The following is an 18050-nucleotide window of genomic DNA, read 5'->3' on the forward strand; positions in this document are numbered from 1 at the left end:
TGTCAATCAATCTCCTTCCGTTCTTCTTTTCTAATAATGACCCTTAGTTTTAAAAGGGTCACCAACCAACGGCGTTTCACAGTTTGCCTTCGGCCAAGTACTAAAACACTCCCCGAAACTCACTACTCTGACTCGTCTCTCGGGGTCGAGGAAATGCTTTGAGGGAAATTAAGTCCTCCGGCACTTTCACCGCGCGCTTCCGAAGGAAACGGCGGAACTACTCGTCCCGGCAGCCCCCGCGCGTGCTGTGACCGCTCCCCCCCCCCACCTCTTTCGCCTTCCTTCTCTTCCGAACTTCGCGTGTTGCAGGCCCGGCCGAGCCATGCCGAAGGTGAAGAAGCAGCCGCGCTCTCGACAGCAGCGTGGAGAAGGGAAAGGCCCTGGTGAGAGGAGATTCTCGGGCTAAGGAGGACCGGCTGCAAAGGACTGCAGCTTTGTATCGTTTGCCATACGGAGGTTGGGGTGGGGTGCTATGGTGATAGTAATTTGGAGCAGGGGTCTCCAACCTTGGCAACTTTAAGCCTGGCGGACTTCAACTCCCAGAATTCCCCAGCCAGCTTTGCTTTTGAATTATAGAATTCCCCCCGAGCTTTGCTGGCTGGGGAATTCTGGGAGTTGAAGTCCGCCAGGCTTAAAGTTGCCAAGGTTGGAGACCCCTGATTTGGAGGGTACCAAGTACTTTGGCTTCGCTATAGAACTGATTTCGAATCTTTCCCCAGAAGTATCCAGTTTCTAATAGAAAGAGAATATATATATATGAAGAAAGAGAATATATATATATGCCTCAGGGCTGAACTGTAGAGTCCTCGCAGTGATGGTGACTCCATATCTAGCCTCTTTTCAGCTAGTTTCCTGTTTGGATATTAATTTATATATATTATATCAGGAAAAAAAATGTCTGGTACAAATGTCACCCAAATTGGTCAGGTCTGCAAAGCAGAACCCACGATTCAGCGGCTGAAAAATTTAGCTGACTCTGGAGTGGTGGTTGTCCATAATAAAGGCTTGGTTTATAGAAGATCTGTGATTTTTTTTGTGGGGAATTTATCAGGAAATTTACTCTGTCCTCATTGCCCCCCCCAAATCATCATCTAAAATATGCAAAACAAAATCTTGTGCTTCAAATGAGGAAACAAAAATTGAACAATTTGACAATTACATTTACAATTACAATTTACAAAAACAATTACATTTAGAGAAGGAATAGAAAAGCATTTGAAGAAAGAGCATTGCAGACCACTAAATATGGGGATGTTTAGGGATAGCAAGCAGTCAGTAGTTCAGAAAATATTTGAGCAGTCCAATGTGGAAGCATATTTCTGAGCTGGAAAAACTTTATAAGGAAGAGAGGGAAAATATTTTTAAAAACTAAAACTAAAGATAAAGCTTGGGAACTTCACCCATATCTTATTGTTTTGATGCTACTTAATTTTTCTTATAAGGGTGCCAGATTCTGAATTGGGTAAATTATTGGAGAAGGTATCATCCCATTATTTAAGACTTGTATAAATAAAACTATTGGCGAGTTTGATACAAAGTTAAGGAGAGTTTGATACAAAATGACTTGTTAAAAGTATGTGTCTTAAAATTTATTTTTATTAGTAGGCATTAGGTTCAATACTGGACTTGGTCAGCATATTTTGAAAAATCCCCTGATTGTTAACAGCATTATAGAAAAGGTAAGTGATAATCGCAATCATCCAGTGTAAGAAAATCAGTCATTTTCATATATTATTGTTAAACTGGTGGTATTTGAAGCTACTAATGTATATCTATTTAATTAGTAAGTCTCATTAAAATCAATGGATCTGTTTTTCACTAAACAAATAGGATCTTGTCATAAAATACTTGATTAAGAAATTTTAAAATTTTGAAAAAAAGTTCAACTATACCTGTACAGAATACAAATTTTCTTATACATTTTTTTAAAATATCAAAAGTATCAGAATGGCTGTATCTAGTGTGCAGATATTACATCAGAGAAAAATAAGTTAAATAGTTTGTACACATATAATAGCTGGACCTTTCTGACTTGATAGAATTCTGCTTTAGTAAGTAATTTCTCAATGTATCTCAGCCTTTCTAAGTAGGCCACACTAGGAAACCAATGTCATGTAAATCAATATTATTTTCTGAAGTAATAATAACAGAATTTTGCAAGTCAAATGCATTCCTCCCCCTTCCCTTTATCTTCATCAGAACTAGGGAGGTTCCTATCTGAGATTTTATTTATGCTACATTCTTGCTCTGGACACAACTCTTTTCTCTGACCATTGCTTTGGTTCGGCTCTTCCTCCTGTCCTACAAGGCCATTCCCTTTCCCCTGTACATCGTGTTGTATATCAATAAAATTTGTCTATACACAGTGCTAACAGGGCTAGGTTTTTGTGTAATAATATTTTATTCATTCTTTCAGGCTTCCTTATACCCTACAGATGTTGTTTTAGAAGTTGGTCCTGGAACTGGCAATATGACAGTGAAAATGTTAGAAAAGGTGAAAAAGGTAAATCTAAAAATAAAGAAATGCTTTCCTTTCCTTTCCCTGTTTGGTCACAAGGAGACAGTACAAAATAGGAAAGGATAATCAAACAAAAAATGATTGATGATATAAAAGAAGGACTAAAAGAAAGAATCAAAGCCTAACAACAGGCTATGTTATATCCCTCCCCACTCAACCCTCCCTCAACAGAGTGGGAGGGTTCACACTCATTTACACTCTGGTTCAGGTGATTCTGAGGGTACAGATAAACCCCTAAGTGCCTCAGTGACTCTCAGATGGCTAAGGACAACTGTCAGAGCGCTAATGACCAATGACCTCAAAGAATATAAACCCATTCGCCACCAGTCAGTTTTGGGATTTTGGGATTTGTTATGTATGATATGTCCACAAAGACATTTTATATATGATTCTCTTTCAGGTAATTGCTTGTGAACTTGATGTAAAGCTTGCTGGTGAACTTCAGAAAAGAGTCCAGGGAACGTAAGTATTCTATGTGGTAGCAAAGTCATGGTGTTTTTTAAACTAGAACCCCTCTTGGAAATGTATTAATGCTACAGTATTATTTTCATTTCAGACATTTGGCTAACAAACTTGAAATAAAAATTGGAGATGTATTGAAAAGCGACCTCCCTTTTTTTGATACTTGTGTGGCTAATTTGCCTTACCAAGTAAGTATAAAACAAGACTTGAAAAATAAGACAAAGACATTGTCTTTTTGTATTAGTCTTGTAGTAATCAATCTTTTTTTTAATCTCCCCCCCCCCCCCAGATTTCTTCTCCTTTTGTTTTTAAGCTATTGCTGCATCGTCCTTTCTTTAGGTATGTATAAAAATATTTAGTGTTCAATATAGTTTAAATATTTTTATATAGTTTAAAGGGACGCAGTGGCTAAGACACTCAGCTTGTCAATCGAAAGGTCGGCAGTTCAGCGGTTCAAATCCCTAGTGCCGTGTAACAGGGTGAGCTCCCGTTACTTGTCCCAGCTTCTGCCAACCTAGCAGTTTGAAAGCACGTAAAAAATGCAAGTAGAAAAAATAGGGACCACCTTTGGTGGGAAGGTAATAGCGGTCTGTACACCTTTGGTGTTTAGTCATGCCAGCCACATGACCACAGAGACGTCTTCAGATAGCGCTGGCTCTTTGGCTTTGAAACGGAGATGAGCATTGCCCCCTAGAGTCAGGAATGGCTAGCACATATTTGCGAGGGGAACCTTTACCTTTTTATAGTTTAAATACTTTTAGAAATAACATCCAATCTTATTATGATTAACCTTATAGATTAGAATTAACACATTTATGTAGAAAATAATTAGCATTGTGTAAAAGTAAACTAATCCCCGGTCTGGGGACCGGCACCGGTTTACAGCATACTAGCAACTGGTCTATGCAAACAAGCGAAGCCCCATCCATGGGATACAGGCAGGACACAAAGCCACGCTGCCTTCAGTTCACAGAAAAACCCCTCTATGGAACCAGTCCTTGGTGCCCAAAAGGTTGGGGTGGGAAGGGCGCTGCTATATATCTACTTTTCAGTGGAAGTATTTGCTTGAATCACCACCACACCAAACTGGCTGTCTCTCTAAGCCTGTTGGTAGAGGTCCCTAGACAAACTCTGAAATGCCTATAAATATTGTCAGATAAGTTTAAAGAAATATTCATCTGGAAGGGGTTGAAGCAAACTATATTGTTTATCAGTCTATTATCTGTAAACATCAGTTCTCTCAAAGTGTCAGCATTAGTCTGTTACTTGTAAGTATAACATTTTATTTTAAAAGTATTGTGTGATTCAGAGTATTTGAAATCTTCATACAATAATAATACTCACTGCATTTAACAGCTAGGTCCTCACAATATTTTCAACTGCATTTACTAAGCTATCCAGTAGTGGTGCATGACTTAACCTAGCCCATAGCATCTACTGGATATTCATGGAGTTCAAAACAGTAAGCTGGTTTAAAACCTATCAAGCAGTAACATATATGTATAAACATTGTTGAACAAATGTCAAGTTCTTAAATCTTTTCCAGGACAGGATTAATTCACAGTAGTATTAAACTTACATCTCATGTTTATTTTCCAGGTGTGCAGTACTCATGTTTCAAAGAGAATTTGCTCTTCGCCTAGTTGCAAAACCAGGCTCTCACCTATATTGTAGGCTGTCTGTTAATACTCAACTGTTAGCTCGTGTTGATCATCTAATGAAAGTAAGCAAAAATAATATGTAATTTTATCTTGTGTTTTTGAAATTTTAAATATTAGACAGGAGAGGTGTAAAGTTGTGGAAGTTTTAATGGGATGAAAATAGTTTTTTATTAAACGACTTTAAAAGATAAAAAGTTATTCTTTCTTTGACAGATGACTTTATTATGTTTAACAGGTAGGAAAAAATAATTTTAAACCACCACCCAAAGTTGAATCCAGTGTTGTAAGGATAGAACCAAAGAACCCTCCACCTCCAATTAACTTTCAGGTGAGATTTATAAGTATGATCTGAAATCCATGAAAACAATATAGCATCCCCTAAGTATTCATTACCTTTAGATATTTGGACAACTGTGCTTGAGTGCCATATTTTGTGTGAAGCCTTTCTAATGCTTCATATTTTGTTATTCACTAACAGCATTAAATGATAAATAAGTATGTAGGATAAGAAGTGGAAACATTCATAGCTTCATTTGGAGGAGATAGCTTCAGGAAATAAAAATGTTACCCATTGGTGAAGAAAATGAGGAAAGAATATTGTCAACCATAGACTTGCACTTAATCAAAATGTTCTACATCTTAACACTTTAAAACTATGTTTAGTTTTACAACTAACACTTGTAATGAGATCCAAAGTAATACAAAGTTTTTTCATGTCCATGTCAATATCTACTCTATCTTTGAAAATAAATGTTTCATATAATTCAAAATTTATCCAATTATCCTTATCACGCTTTCCATGAAATTGTCGGTCATAGAACCACAACATAGTTTCAACTAAGATTAAAGTACAAATGAAAAAAGAGGGAAGATGATGAAAGATGTCAGGGGTTACCTCAGTGACCAAAGCAGCCTTCATGTATAACACAAGGAACGATTTCTGTTTAATCTCTAACATATTTGTTTAGGAGTGGGATGGTCTACTGAGGATAGTGTTTGTCAGGAAAAACAAGACACTTGCTGCCGTTTTCAAGTAAGTTACACTTTTTTAATGTTGTATTGCTTGCAGCTTTCTCATTGAACTTTCCTCTTTCCATATTGTTGTTTCTTCCTTCAGCGTTTTGCTTCTTGTAATTTATTGTTGCTAAAAGATAGCAGTTGATGAAATATTTTTTTCTTGGACCAGAAATCTTAAGAGTATGTATTTCTATATGAATACCAGGCAAAAGTGTATATTGTTTAGATTTTGTGTTCGCCATTAATTAAGAGCAGAGAATAGAAGAATGTGGCTGATTTGATTTATACACAGTTTTGTTTGGTCATTCTTAAGAGAACTAAGCCCTTATTCAGGAATCACCAAGATAAACAGTAAAACAATCACCAGGACTCCCATGAACTACTAAACTAAGCTCCAGAGGTATAACATCAGATGGTTTATCTATAATTGCCGTTGATCGTGAAAGGAAATGAGGAACAGCACCATATAGGTGCCTAAAGATGAACTTGTGTTCTTGTTTCCTCTTGTCTTTTGGTTATTCTTGCAGATTCTTTTAGATTGGTATTCTTGTTAACAGAATAGAAACTTTCAGGATATGAATAACATTTAGCTAAAATTTCTTTGTTCCTTTAGCAGTTAAAAGTTGTAAACTATGCTCATGTAGTCTGTTTTTGTTTGCATATTATACTGCGTAATAATCTGACAAAGAATTGATAATGGCAAGCATTACTTTCTATTAATTTTAGATTCTGCATGTGTCCCAGGTAGTTTTAACACAACTCCTTTCCATTCTGTATTAATTATACAAAGATTTTTCCTTAACCTTTAGTAAAAAAAAAAAAAAAAAGTCTCCCAGAGCAATTTATAAAAATCAGTAAATCGATAGTTCTTGCCCTATCAAAGATACATTGATGAATGGAAGAAACTGAGGAGACAGGAAAAAAAGTATGACAGTGGTTGATCAGTCTGTCCAGATATCCTTTTTCTGCTTTCTATTAGTCAGAGCCTTCTAAGTATGTGTCTTTTCATTGAATGTATATTCCCATTGGTCGGATGCAGACAACAATATGTTACATTCAAAACAGTCTCTAAGATTTAGAGACCTCACTTGCATAGAATAATGTGAGCACTTAGTGTGAAATGAGTATAAAAAAATACAAAAAAGTATAAAGCTATGTTTAGACATGGTATAGGCAAGGTCAATTTGTAAGGATATTAAAGTCTTAAGAGATGCAGAGCATGTAGGTGCAAACTAATTTTAACATTAAAGAAATAATCAGTTGAAAAAATTTGCAAAAGAACAATTTACAATTCAAACTTTTCAAAAAAGAATTTTTATAATTCTGACTTTCCCTTTTTCATTATTGCAGTTCAAATGCTGTGAAACAGCTGCTGGAACAAAATTACAGAATTCATTGTTCACAAAATAATTTGGTAAATTTTTCTGATCTATTTACAGTCTTTTATAAAGCATCTTTGTCTTGAGCCCTGTCACATAATTTTCTGTTTTGCCAACAGCAAATTCCTGAAAATTTCAATATTGCTGAATTTATACATGAAATCCTAAAAGATACTGGTTATTCAGAAAAGCGTGCCCGAGTAATGGATATTGATGATTTTATAAGGTAAAAACAAATATATTTACTTCAAGATTACTCTTTGCTTCATGTTTGAAATAGATTTTTTACTAGAATGAAAGCACAAATAAGTGAGATTTATAAGATTTTTGTCCAACTTAATGTTTTTGTTGTTGTTGCATCAGGAAATGATTTATGCTAGTCAGCAAAATTATGCCTGCATAGTAATGTTCTGACTATGTTGTGGTATATTGTACCTGGAATAGTGTAGGGTAGCACACTTGTTAAATATTATTTCCAACATCTTAATGCAGCTCTCTGGCCATTAGTATAAATTGGGCCTCCCAGAGATTACTCTTGCTGAAATGTTGCCTTTGACAGAAGAATGATGACCCTCCCTGAACGACAATCCAGGGGACATTGCCACCTTTTTCGGCCTCAACTTGTATGATCTTGGAGGGAAACCACAATTACAGAGAGCAGGACCAGCGTTTTTAAATAGTGGATGGAATGTGGACAAATAATTAGATTTGATTTAGATTTAGAATTATAATTATTTAGATTTTAATTAAAATTTATTGGAATGTATATAAGTTCCTCTTAAAAATTAAGTTCATCAGCAACTTGGCAAAGCACAAGTTGTATACCTTCATCTTTTTTGCTATTATATTAATTAGCAGCTGTTACTTAACATTGCCACTTTTTATAGTGGCACGATTCTATCGAGTGACTTTATCCTGAACAAAACTGTACGAAAATAATGTGCCATGGTAGAAACAGGTGTTAAATATTATCTTGAGTGGAAGAAACTAGTCATATAATAGAATTGACTTCAAGATGAAGTGTAATGTCAAGCGGAGGAATTCAGGAGTTTCAAGACGGTTCAAATGAATGCAGGTTTTTATTGATTGCTAACAATCTCTATAGACTTAGGTCACACTTGACCCTTCCTTCGGAGTCAGCCTGGTTATCTTCCACATGTACAAAGAGAAAACATTGTTCCTCCTGTGTGGGAGATTAAATGTTGAGACCATTTGGAAGTAACATCCATTATACCACCTAAAGCTTACTAAGACTAGAATATTTTCATTTTTCAGTGTTCTTCATGGATTCAACGCAAAAGGAATTCACTTTTCCTGAAGGGATTACAGGAAAGCTGCTGCGAAGATTGAACTAATTTATATAAATAAATGTTATAGTAGAATATATTCATAATGAATGTAAACCAACCATCAACTGGCTGTTATCCAGTTTTTGCTTCTTTTGATTTTATTTGGTGAAGAATGTATCCATTTATAAATATTATTAAAAGTATCTGGAAATGCACCCATAGCATCTAGCTTCTCCCAGTATGTGTTGGATATTCCAAGTTAAGTATTGATATTGTTACTCATTAAAAAAAATGTGTAACTGATACGGAAGTTAGGAGTTTCTCTAATGCCAAACTTGACATTCTGTCTTTTTTAATGGCCAAATGTTCTTTATATTGTGCACTGCAATAATTTTCTATCAAAGCAATTGCTTCTAATAATATCTGCATTTACAAGACTGCAATGTAGTCTTTAATATTGTACAATAATAATTTTCTCCATACTCTATATTTCATCATGGTTGTGTTTGTGTGTATGAATATTGTGTGTTTTCCTGTCAGTTTTTTCTCCTAGAAATTCCCTGGATTAGTCCATGGATTTTTCTTGGCAAAGTTTTTTGGAAGTGGTTTGCTATTGCCTCTTTCCGAGGGCTGAGAGACAATGACAAGCTCAAGGTCATCTAAGCGGGACTAGGATTCCTGGTCACCTGGTGGTTTCTAACCTGAGGCCTTAACTGCTCCATCAAAATTCTTCAAATGAGTGCAGTGAACAGTGATCTATACCTTGTTCTGCTCAAGTTTATAAAATTAGACTTCTCTTAAAAGAGCAGTCTCTAATTCTTAAATTACATGAAACTCTTACCCCCATTATTAAGATACTATGTAGCTAATCTTTTTGTAACTTAAATTATTAAACAGATGACAACACACTAATCACAATGCAGCAGTATAATCAGAATAATTGGCAACAAATGTAGATATTGTTTATGCTAAGTTCAATTTGTTCATCTAAATTCAGCCACTTGGAAAAGCTAACATTTTCTTCTTTCCATTCTGTATTATGGTAATTATGCAAACGTTTCCATAACCTTCAATTAAAAAAAATACCCTCTGAGCAATTCATAAATATCAATAAAAATGTAGTCTGGGCAGGGGATTGGATCTTTTCCAGCCTATGATTCTACCTTGTTGAGAAATCATATAGTTTTAGCCATAAAAGCCAGCACTGTAAATTTAATCTGGACCCAACAGGGTCCTTTAGATAGTTGCACAGAATTGCAGCAACAAGTGCCAAGCAACAAGCAGGTTGCTGCAATTTGAACCATTTTGTTTTTTTTATATTCCTCTATAAAGTCAGTTACAGAGTCTGTTCCTCTATAAAGGAAGCAGTGCAATAAAATAAAGGCCTGGGCTTCCAAATTTATCAGCTGCTCATGGGCAGAAGCTTTCATGGAACTGCTTTTATATCTGTCTTTGAATTATTGAAGGAGAGTATTAACACACATGAAGGTTGATACTATGATATTTTGAAATAAATTTATGATGTTGAACCAAGTGGGGATTATGTAATCAACTTCCAGCTACATGCTAGCAAACAATATGCCTATTTCCTTGCATGCTCATATACAAGACTGATTCGATTTTTTTTCCAGCTCTGTCTGATCCCATTCTTTCAGCAACTGGAAGGAAATATACACTGCTTCAGTTTCTGCTCTATCTTTAGTTTCCGAGGAGCATAGAATGAATATGCTAATTGGTTCAGACCTTGGGGTGATGAATTCACCTTTAGTGAAATATTAAATGCAGTCATCCACACTTCAATTTCAACCTTATTAGGCCCACCAATAAATGGAATGCATTGGACTCAATTCTTGGAAGTTTCCTCATAAACATCGATCAAGTCCCATCTCAGCTGGAACATAACATACTCCCTTTATATAGAAAAGGATTTTTTTTAAAAAAAAAACCCACCTAAAATGCTTCTTTGAGCCATTTGGGCTACATGTAAAACAGGCTTTCCAATTCTGAGATGAGTGGAGTATTCTCCATTGTAAAATTTAGCCACCTCCTTAAGCTTATTCCCATTAGTAATCCTGTTAATTATTCTGACCTTTATTGTGTATAGTTTAAGTATAACATGTTCCTTGCAGAAGAAAAAGATCGAAGTGCTTTCACTGTTGTCAATCAGCATTAGTAACAGGATCACAGCATCATCATCTGCATACAATATCACCGTGCTATATGCCTACCAGTAATATTTGAGGGGTGGAATTTGTCCTGAAATAATTAACAATGCAGATAATTCGACAATAATGCAGTCTTGTTAGTTCTACAACCTTATAAGAGTAACTCCTAAGTTACGTTTCTGAAATAGCTTCCATAAGGACATCCCTTTTTCCTATTGTGATACTATTTTTCCCTGAAAGACCAGATTTTTCTGCAAATTACCATACCTTTAAAATTGGGAGATCAAAACTTTGCATAGGCCATAGCAATTGAGATCCCCCCCCCATTTAATCTTGGGATAAAAATATGTCATTTTCTTTTCAGGTTAATCAAATAGACAATACTTAGCATACAGAAGAAAACTCTCATTATGTACGATTAAAAAGAAAAGATGGTTTCTCAGCTCTTATAGGTGTCAAACTTGCTGTTTCATGTCATGAGACACTTCACAACGTTTTTCCCATTCACGAAGCTGTGGTGAGTGTGGCCTGTGTGTGATGCATCTGGCCTGTAGACCACCAGTTTGACACCCCTGCCTTTATGATGGGCCCTCTAGAAAGGAAGGTATCATACAGAAGATTTCCCGTTTCCATGTAGATGACATAACCAACAAAATCAAGTTTAGTAAGGAAACTAGCAAACGACGACACATTTATATATATATCAGTTTTACCTTCCTGGTTGATGTATACTTCAACCAAAATTAATTCAAATATTCCTTATTCTCTACCACAGAATAAATTCTGTCTCAAAAATAGAACACGGGCTGTTAATTGGTCTATAAATATTTACATTTCCACCAATGTCAGTGATAGCTTTGTCAAGAAAACATGTAATTATTTCACTCAGCAAAGGCCAATTCTTATTAGAAAAAAGTGTACCAATTCTCAGTCTGAGACTTATAGTTCTTTTATAGAAGCAAAATTCTCATTTCTAATTTATATTTCATAATTAAATTTATTAAACACAATTGTGTAAAATCTACATTGCTATTTCAGTTTCATGTTTACAGGTGCTCTGTCATCAAGATAATGGCAAGGGATTTTCACAGCCTACCTTCTTATGGGAATTATGTTAAATACTGAAAACATTGGCTTATTTACACTCTCTTATCATTGCTTTCCCTGTATTTCCCTCAGCCACAGCACAGATGGATTATGTTCCAGAAACAAAACATGAAACAGTTTCAAGTAATGTTTGTTGCTGAAGTGAGTGCCTGGAATATATCTTGGGAACAGAGTTAACTCTTAGAGAGTCCTGAATAAATCTGACTTTAAAGGAAAAACATAAAAAGGGTAATTCTTTTGGACAGCAATTTGGATAAATTATTAAAGTACCACCACCTTAAAAGTGCTGGACACACAGTGCCATTTATGAAGGCTTTAGGCTTCATGGATTATTTTTCAGCATGTGGAGTATATATTGTGCCAATCCTCTAATGATACTAATTCACTCCACTTTTCAAGTGATGGCACTGTACAACTGGAAGATACATATTAGCTACTTTCTTTTAAAGCAACAGTACTAACTACTTGCAAACTACAATTAATGCACATGTAAACTGTCATGCATCAAAAAGCCAATTTTAATAGGAAGAGAAAGGGTTATTTTGATATCCTATTATTGGATACCTCTTCTATTCTTATGTAGAGATCAGGTTGCATCTTTACTTGGACAACCGTCTAGCACACATATTGTAAATCTGCACTACTCTAGATATAACTCTCCTTCATAATCCAGAACCATTTTATTACATATTCACTAATTTATAGCTTTGTTCTTTACAAATAAGATGTTAGATTCACTCTTTATGGCATTGAAAGAAACCATGATTCCCGATTTATACAGAGAAAAAAAATGAAATGGCTCACTGTCAATCCACACTGACAGTTTTTAATTCCAGATCAATGATATGGCACATAACTATGAAATGAAGAACTAGTCACAAAAAGAAAAACAAAACAACACACATTAAAATGTACAAATAGTAAAAGTAATTTACATTGACAAATAAAGAGTGGCATTTATTAAGGCTGTGCTTTAGAGAGGACATTTAAGATCAGGTTGCCTTGATCAAGGCACAAAACACGTAGAGGTAAGCACAGCTGTTTAGAAGAAGAGGTATATACAATCACTGATGAGGTGGGCATGCATACAAATACAAAACTGCACAGCTGTTCTTTGCAACAACTTGACTAAATGAAACAAAATTCTGTGAAGTTTTTACAAGTCCACCATTGTACTTCATTATTTTTTAAAAAAAAAATTGGCAAAGATTTCCAAAACATAAAAGATTCACAATTTTGAGTACGTTAAACATTTGAAACAAAAGTGCTTCCCAGCTCCCAAACCTGCCTGGTTGTGCTATCTGGTCTAGATGCATTTTCCAGACATTCAGGAGCGTTCCACACAACTGAAATGTTGGCTGGGGTAGGAAGAAATGGAACATTTCTACAGACACTTCAAAAGTTTTAGATCTTTCAAGTAGATGAGACTTCTTACTACTTCATTTCCAACCAGCTGCATGGTATAGCAATGAAGATTCAGGCATCTTTTAGCAGCAGAAGTTCGCCTCAAAGGGCACGTGGTCTCTTCGGATTGATTTGTTTACTAGCCTGTTCTTCTTCTTGTAGTGCTGTGCGAAAGGACTTCACTTTATCTAAAAAGTAACAAAAAAGGGAAAGCTCTTATCAAATAATTTCAGTGGGCTTCCAATGCCCAATTCATGAGGCAACAGCTTCATTTGAAATAATCCTTTAACTGAATCTTAAAGGAGAACCTGAAGGCTGCTGGGACCCCTAGACTCACCACCTCCTCTCTATTCCTCCACCGGGATGGCCACACAGAGAAAACTGGAAGCTTTTGCTTCCATTCTAAATCAAACCATAGCTTACATCCAATTCCTAAAGGGTACCTGACCATCACTAACAACATACCTTCATATATTATAGTTTGAAGTAATGTAAATGGAAGCAAAGTCTTCTACATTAAACACAAGATGAACGAGAACTGTAGGAACCTAAGGCTTGGTATAAATTATAGTGGATCACTTTTCCACAACTGTTAGATGTGTTTTAGGATTACTACCCCTCATATGTTGTCTATACTTGTGGCATACAAGTTACAGAGAGATATCCCAACTTCTCCCTTTTTGAGACAGAAAGTTTGAGTCTGTTTTAAAGTGAAAGTGAAACTTCAAAGATGGAACTGGAGAAGTAAGAGAGAGAAGCTGAAAATTGAAGCTGGGATTAGTACTGGGGTTCTCTGAATCTCCCCAGCAACCTCAGAATTAACCTACTATAATATCCAGGAAGCTTAAACATCCAAGAATCAGGAAAACAGCTATCCACAGAAAAGTAGGTAAAAACTTTTAACAAGAAATATTTGGCAATGTTAATCCTTGTATTGTTGCACTGCACAAAAATCTCCTATTTTTCTTTTCCCTGAACAAATTAGAGAAGTATATTCATGAAGTTATACCATTTCAGCAGAATCTTGAATTATAAAGCATAACTCCAATGCTTTAAAGTGGCCAGATCTGTTTCTAACTAACTAGTGTCCTTCTGCAGTCTGCTCTATTTCAGCCATCTTCTTTTTCCTTTCTTTTTAAATAAAGTTTGCTTTTGCTTATCTCTAGTAAAGATAGTCCTGGGGAAGAAGGGCTGAAACCTTTAATCATATATTTCTAAGTTACACGGTCAGGAAATTACATTATAGAAAATATTTTTAACCTTTTAATTGTCAGAAAGATTGTGAGGGGCCTCTCACAAACTAGGGTTGAGGATGCTAGGTGAAGTGCCTCTTGAAGACAAGTAGCAATGAAGGAGGGGGCAGCCCCCCACCCCACCCCCAAGGACTTCTGAGAGAGATGATGTGAGACTGCCTACCTTCTATCTTTCAAGCTCAGCCACTCTGCTACAAGGTCATGTAACATTCTGATTATTTCTAAGCTCACAATGTTGGCTTTAGCCCTAACTAGCCTATTTCTCACTGTATGCCTGCCAAGTACAGAAATTTGCAGAAGACTTTTTCAGAATAATATCATTCAAGTGTCTGTAGCTTGACAGGCATTTTACATTTTCCTTGAAGAATTTCATGAGAAAGTTTGCATTACTTTCAATAGTTGTACTGTTTGGGAAAAAAAATGAAATAGGAACAAATTGTAATAATAAATTTGGCTTATATTACTATTGAAATTTTTAATAATAAATTTGGCTTATATTGAGACAGAAAAAAAATCATTACTACCGGTATGCACCACTATATGGCACGTGTCTGTATGTTTTTTGTTGTTGTTTTTTTAAATTTGATTTATATGCCGCCCTTCTCCGGAGATTCAGGGCGGCTTACAATGCGTTAAGCAATAGCCTTCATACTTTTGTATATTTATACAAAGTCAGCTTATTGCCCCCACAAACTGGGTCCTCAATTTACCTACCTTAGAAAGGATGGATGGCTGAGTCAACCTTGAGCCTGGTGAGATTCGAACTTACAGTAATTGCAGACAGCTGGTGTTAATCACAATGCTATCAGTCTGCTGAGCCATCATGCCCTCTATGTTATCCTCTAATCTTCAATAATAACCAAAATGAGATATTATACTACGATATTTCAACTGACAAACCTTATGTACCATCTAGAATTCCATTTACACGTATGTTTATTGATCTATTAATCTTAATAAGATTTTCCTCTTTTTTTATTGTGCTGAAGAAGAGGAAGGAGTCATTTTACAATTACTACCTAAATTCTAAAACAATGTAACTGTTAATCTAGTAATATTCTCATATACATAAAAAAGCATTCCAAAAAAGATAAAAAGCGTCTACCTCGAAGTTCTGTCAAAATGTAAATTTTTTGTTCTAGAATTGCTTCAAGTTGTGTAGCATATGAATCTACATCATAGTCTACTTCTTCTGTCATTTCCAGGAGCGCTTTTTCATCTTCTAACCATCTAATTGATTCCTAAAAGCATCAAAGAAGAGAGAGAAACATAATAATTGGATCAAGGAAAAGAATTATCAGATATAAAGATATATCAGATATAAATCTGAAGCGGATTATCACTTCTCTTAAATTACCAGATTGTTTTGAAGAAGGTAATTAAAATTCTCAGAGAATTTTAAATCGATTTAAATGATATCAAACTAATCATCTCAAAAATGATTTTTAAAGTTCTAGTATTCTTTTTAAAAACATATATTATTAAAGAACAGAAGAAATGGCCAAAAATAATATTAGCTTTGTGATATTAAGCTCATTAAAACAATAAAGAAAAACATGAAGTAATTCAATAGTCTTCTACTTATGACCACAATAGAGCCGAACATTTCTGTAGTTAAGTGGACATTTGTTAAGTGACATGAGGATGCTGCAATAGTTATAAGTGTGAAAAACTGTCATAAGTCACATGTTTCAGTGCTGTTATAATTTCAGTCACTAAATGAACTGTTGTAAGTTGAGGACTACCTGTACTTTATTTGGTTTATATATCTCGAATTAAAACAAAAAAAAATCTATATAGTATTTTTTTCAATTTATAACCACTTATAATTCCAAGCTTCCTCTTATGTCACAAAAACTTTATGTTTGAAAAAGCCAAATCAAGTATCTATAAAGAAATAATCCTACTGCCAACTTTCTTTGTAATTACCAAATACTAAAACTAGTTTGCCAGTTTAAAAATATGCAATAAGTTTCAAAGTTATTTAAACAAGAACTGGCAAATCAAGCAATTCTCCCTTTGCAAACAGCTATGATAAAAACCAATTTAAAACTTTGAAAACTACATACAAATGTAAAAAGAAAAAAATGTCTCTAGTTCAGATCTAGTTTTCAAATATTTCAGATGGGACTTCAAAATACATTTTAGCATTGTTGAGGAGACAACCATGCCCATGAATTTTATATCCATATGCCCCAAGGGTGGGTTCTACTTACCTTTACTACCAGTTCGCAACAGGATCTGCATGCGCAATCGCTGATGACAACATCCGGCGCGGTGGGCGGGGCCTCCCGCCAGTTTTACTACCAGTTATTGCGACCCGGTCCGAACCGGGGGCAACCTACCACTGATATGCTCTTTCATTAGAGATTTCTGAACATTCCATCACTTCAACAATAACTGACATTCTAGGATGGTGAAATTGTTTATTTAGAAAGCAATCCCACTGAATTTTGGGGGTGGTACTGTATTAAACACTCAGTGCCTCCAATTACCTCAGATAATGTCCCAAAGCAGACATACATCCCATTCCAACCAGTTCCTTGTCACCAAATTGGAAGGGCATGCCATCTACTACACCAACCATAAGGCTATTCAGTTCCATTATCATACTTCTCATCTTTTCACAAAGTTAGTGCATAAGATTCTTATTTTATATTGTGCAATCTCCCATATAAAATTTACCTGGAAGACAGCTCTGTGGTCTTCTACTACTTGCTCTTCCATTTCCACCATCTGTGACACTGCTTCATGAAAAGTGAATAACTGTGGTGAAACTTCTTCCTCCTTTAAGAAACAATAACAACAAACATCAAACAAATGTTTGTTTTATATACACTGATGAACAAAATTAAATTTAACAACATAGTTTTTTTTTTTTTTTTACCCCAAATAGTCTAATCAAAGACACTTAGGACTTTTGAGTGTCAATGAAAATTCTCAGGTCATCCAGGCAAAAGTTTCTGAAGGTTGAATCATGACAACTGGACAAACTTTGGATGTATTTTACATGTATGTACTCTCAAAAAACTCAAATGAGAATATAAAAAACTTTTGCTAGCCCCATGAACTCAAAAATATCTAAGCTTGATTAGGAAGAATGTATACAAAATAAGATGATAATTTAAATGTTTAACTAATTTGATTAAAACTAAACTAGAATTTGCATTTCCAGAACTGTGATATCTGAGTTACTCACATTTTGTTCACAAAGTAGTTTAAGATCATCTCTCTGAGGTGAGCTCCCAACACCCCACTGTGCATCCAAGTCATCAATCTGATTTGGAGTGTGATGCATGATAGGACGGACGTCACCAGCAGCACTGGGATCAACTGTTAGTTCCTTGACTCTACATTTTTAAGATAGATGTTCATTTTAAAATTAATATAATCTGAATTTAAGCAGGGAGAAAATCATTTCATGAATCCACAGACAATTTACATAAATGGTGGTGATGTCAACTTCATGAACATGTATGTCTATAACAGTAGGAGTCAATCACAATATATTAATTAGAAAATTAGAAAATTGCAGTCAAGCACAACATTGAATTATATAGTTGTTTCGCACCTCTCTCCTACACACCTGTACATACAAAATATCCACATATAAAATGAATCAGTATTGTACATCTATTACTCAGATGAGAAACTACTAGTACAAAAAGGTGACATCACCACCACTTACACATTGAGGTAAACAAAAAACTTTGATATGGAATGTTTGGAACAGGTGAATGCTAATTTGGAAGATGATTTGCAGGCCATGCAGTTTTACCATCTGTCAAACTGAAT

The 18050-nt window shown here is 35.2% G+C and overlaps 2 protein-coding genes across 6 annotated transcripts in view; one reads left to right on the top strand and one right to left on the bottom strand.

Annotated features, from left to right (window-relative positions):
• Positions 1 to 153: 153 nt before the first annotated feature.
• DIMT1 (DIM1 rRNA methyltransferase and ribosome maturation factor) lies at positions 154 to 8815 on the top strand. Of its 2 annotated transcripts, none has more exons than XM_070935865.1 (12): positions 154 to 383; positions 1603 to 1679; positions 2417 to 2503; positions 2919 to 2980; positions 3075 to 3168; positions 3270 to 3319; positions 4580 to 4703; positions 4877 to 4969; positions 5610 to 5674; positions 7009 to 7072; positions 7157 to 7263; positions 8313 to 8815. In XM_070935865.1, the coding sequence occupies exons 1-12, from the start codon at positions 323 to 325 to the stop codon at positions 8353 to 8355; spliced, it is 927 nt and encodes a 308-aa protein (XP_070791966.1). In that variant the 5' UTR covers positions 154 to 322; the 3' UTR covers positions 8356 to 8815. The 2 variants fall into 2 exon arrangements, with proteins under 2 accessions (XP_070791966.1, XP_070791967.1); XM_070935866.1 differs by having other exon boundaries at positions 155 to 383; positions 1606 to 1679.
• A 3713-nt stretch (positions 8816 to 12528) lies between these two features.
• Positions 12529 to 18050, bottom strand: part of KIF2A (kinesin family member 2A) — a 57910-nt gene continuing 52388 nt past the window's right edge. For all 4 annotated transcript variants that reach the window (XM_070938859.1, XM_070938857.1, XM_070938858.1 and 1 more), the window contains 4 exons: positions 17455 to 17605; positions 16941 to 17042; positions 15361 to 15496; positions 12529 to 13190 (listed from right to left, as the gene is read on the bottom strand). In XM_070938859.1, the coding sequence (XP_070794960.1) occupies positions 13105 to 13190; positions 15361 to 15496; positions 16941 to 17042; positions 17455 to 17605 (475 nt within the window). In that variant the 3' untranslated portion in view covers positions 12529 to 13104. The remainder of the gene's footprint in view (positions 13191 to 15360; positions 15497 to 16940; positions 17043 to 17454; positions 17606 to 18050) is intronic.

Source organism: Pituophis catenifer, unplaced genomic scaffold (assembly GCF_029215685.1).
Source record: "Pituophis catenifer annectens isolate HBS135680 unplaced genomic scaffold, rPitCat1.0.hap2 SCAF_2, whole genome shotgun sequence".
Classification (NCBI taxonomy): domain Eukaryota; kingdom Metazoa; phylum Chordata; class Lepidosauria; order Squamata; family Colubridae; genus Pituophis; species Pituophis catenifer.

Excerpts from the sequence above, each read along its gene's own strand:
- DIMT1 (XM_070935865.1), top strand. The coding sequence starts at position 323 with ATGCCGAAGGTGAAGAAGCAGCCGCGCTCTCGACAGCAGCGTGGAGAA. Across the intron at positions 2,981-3,074 it reads CAGAAAAGAGTCCAGGGAAC|ACATTTGGCTAACAAACTTG; the intron begins GTAAGTATTCTA and ends TTTTCATTTCAG. Across the intron at positions 4,704-4,876 it reads GTGTTGATCATCTAATGAAA|GTAGGAAAAAATAATTTTAA; the intron begins GTAAGCAAAAAT and ends TATGTTTAACAG.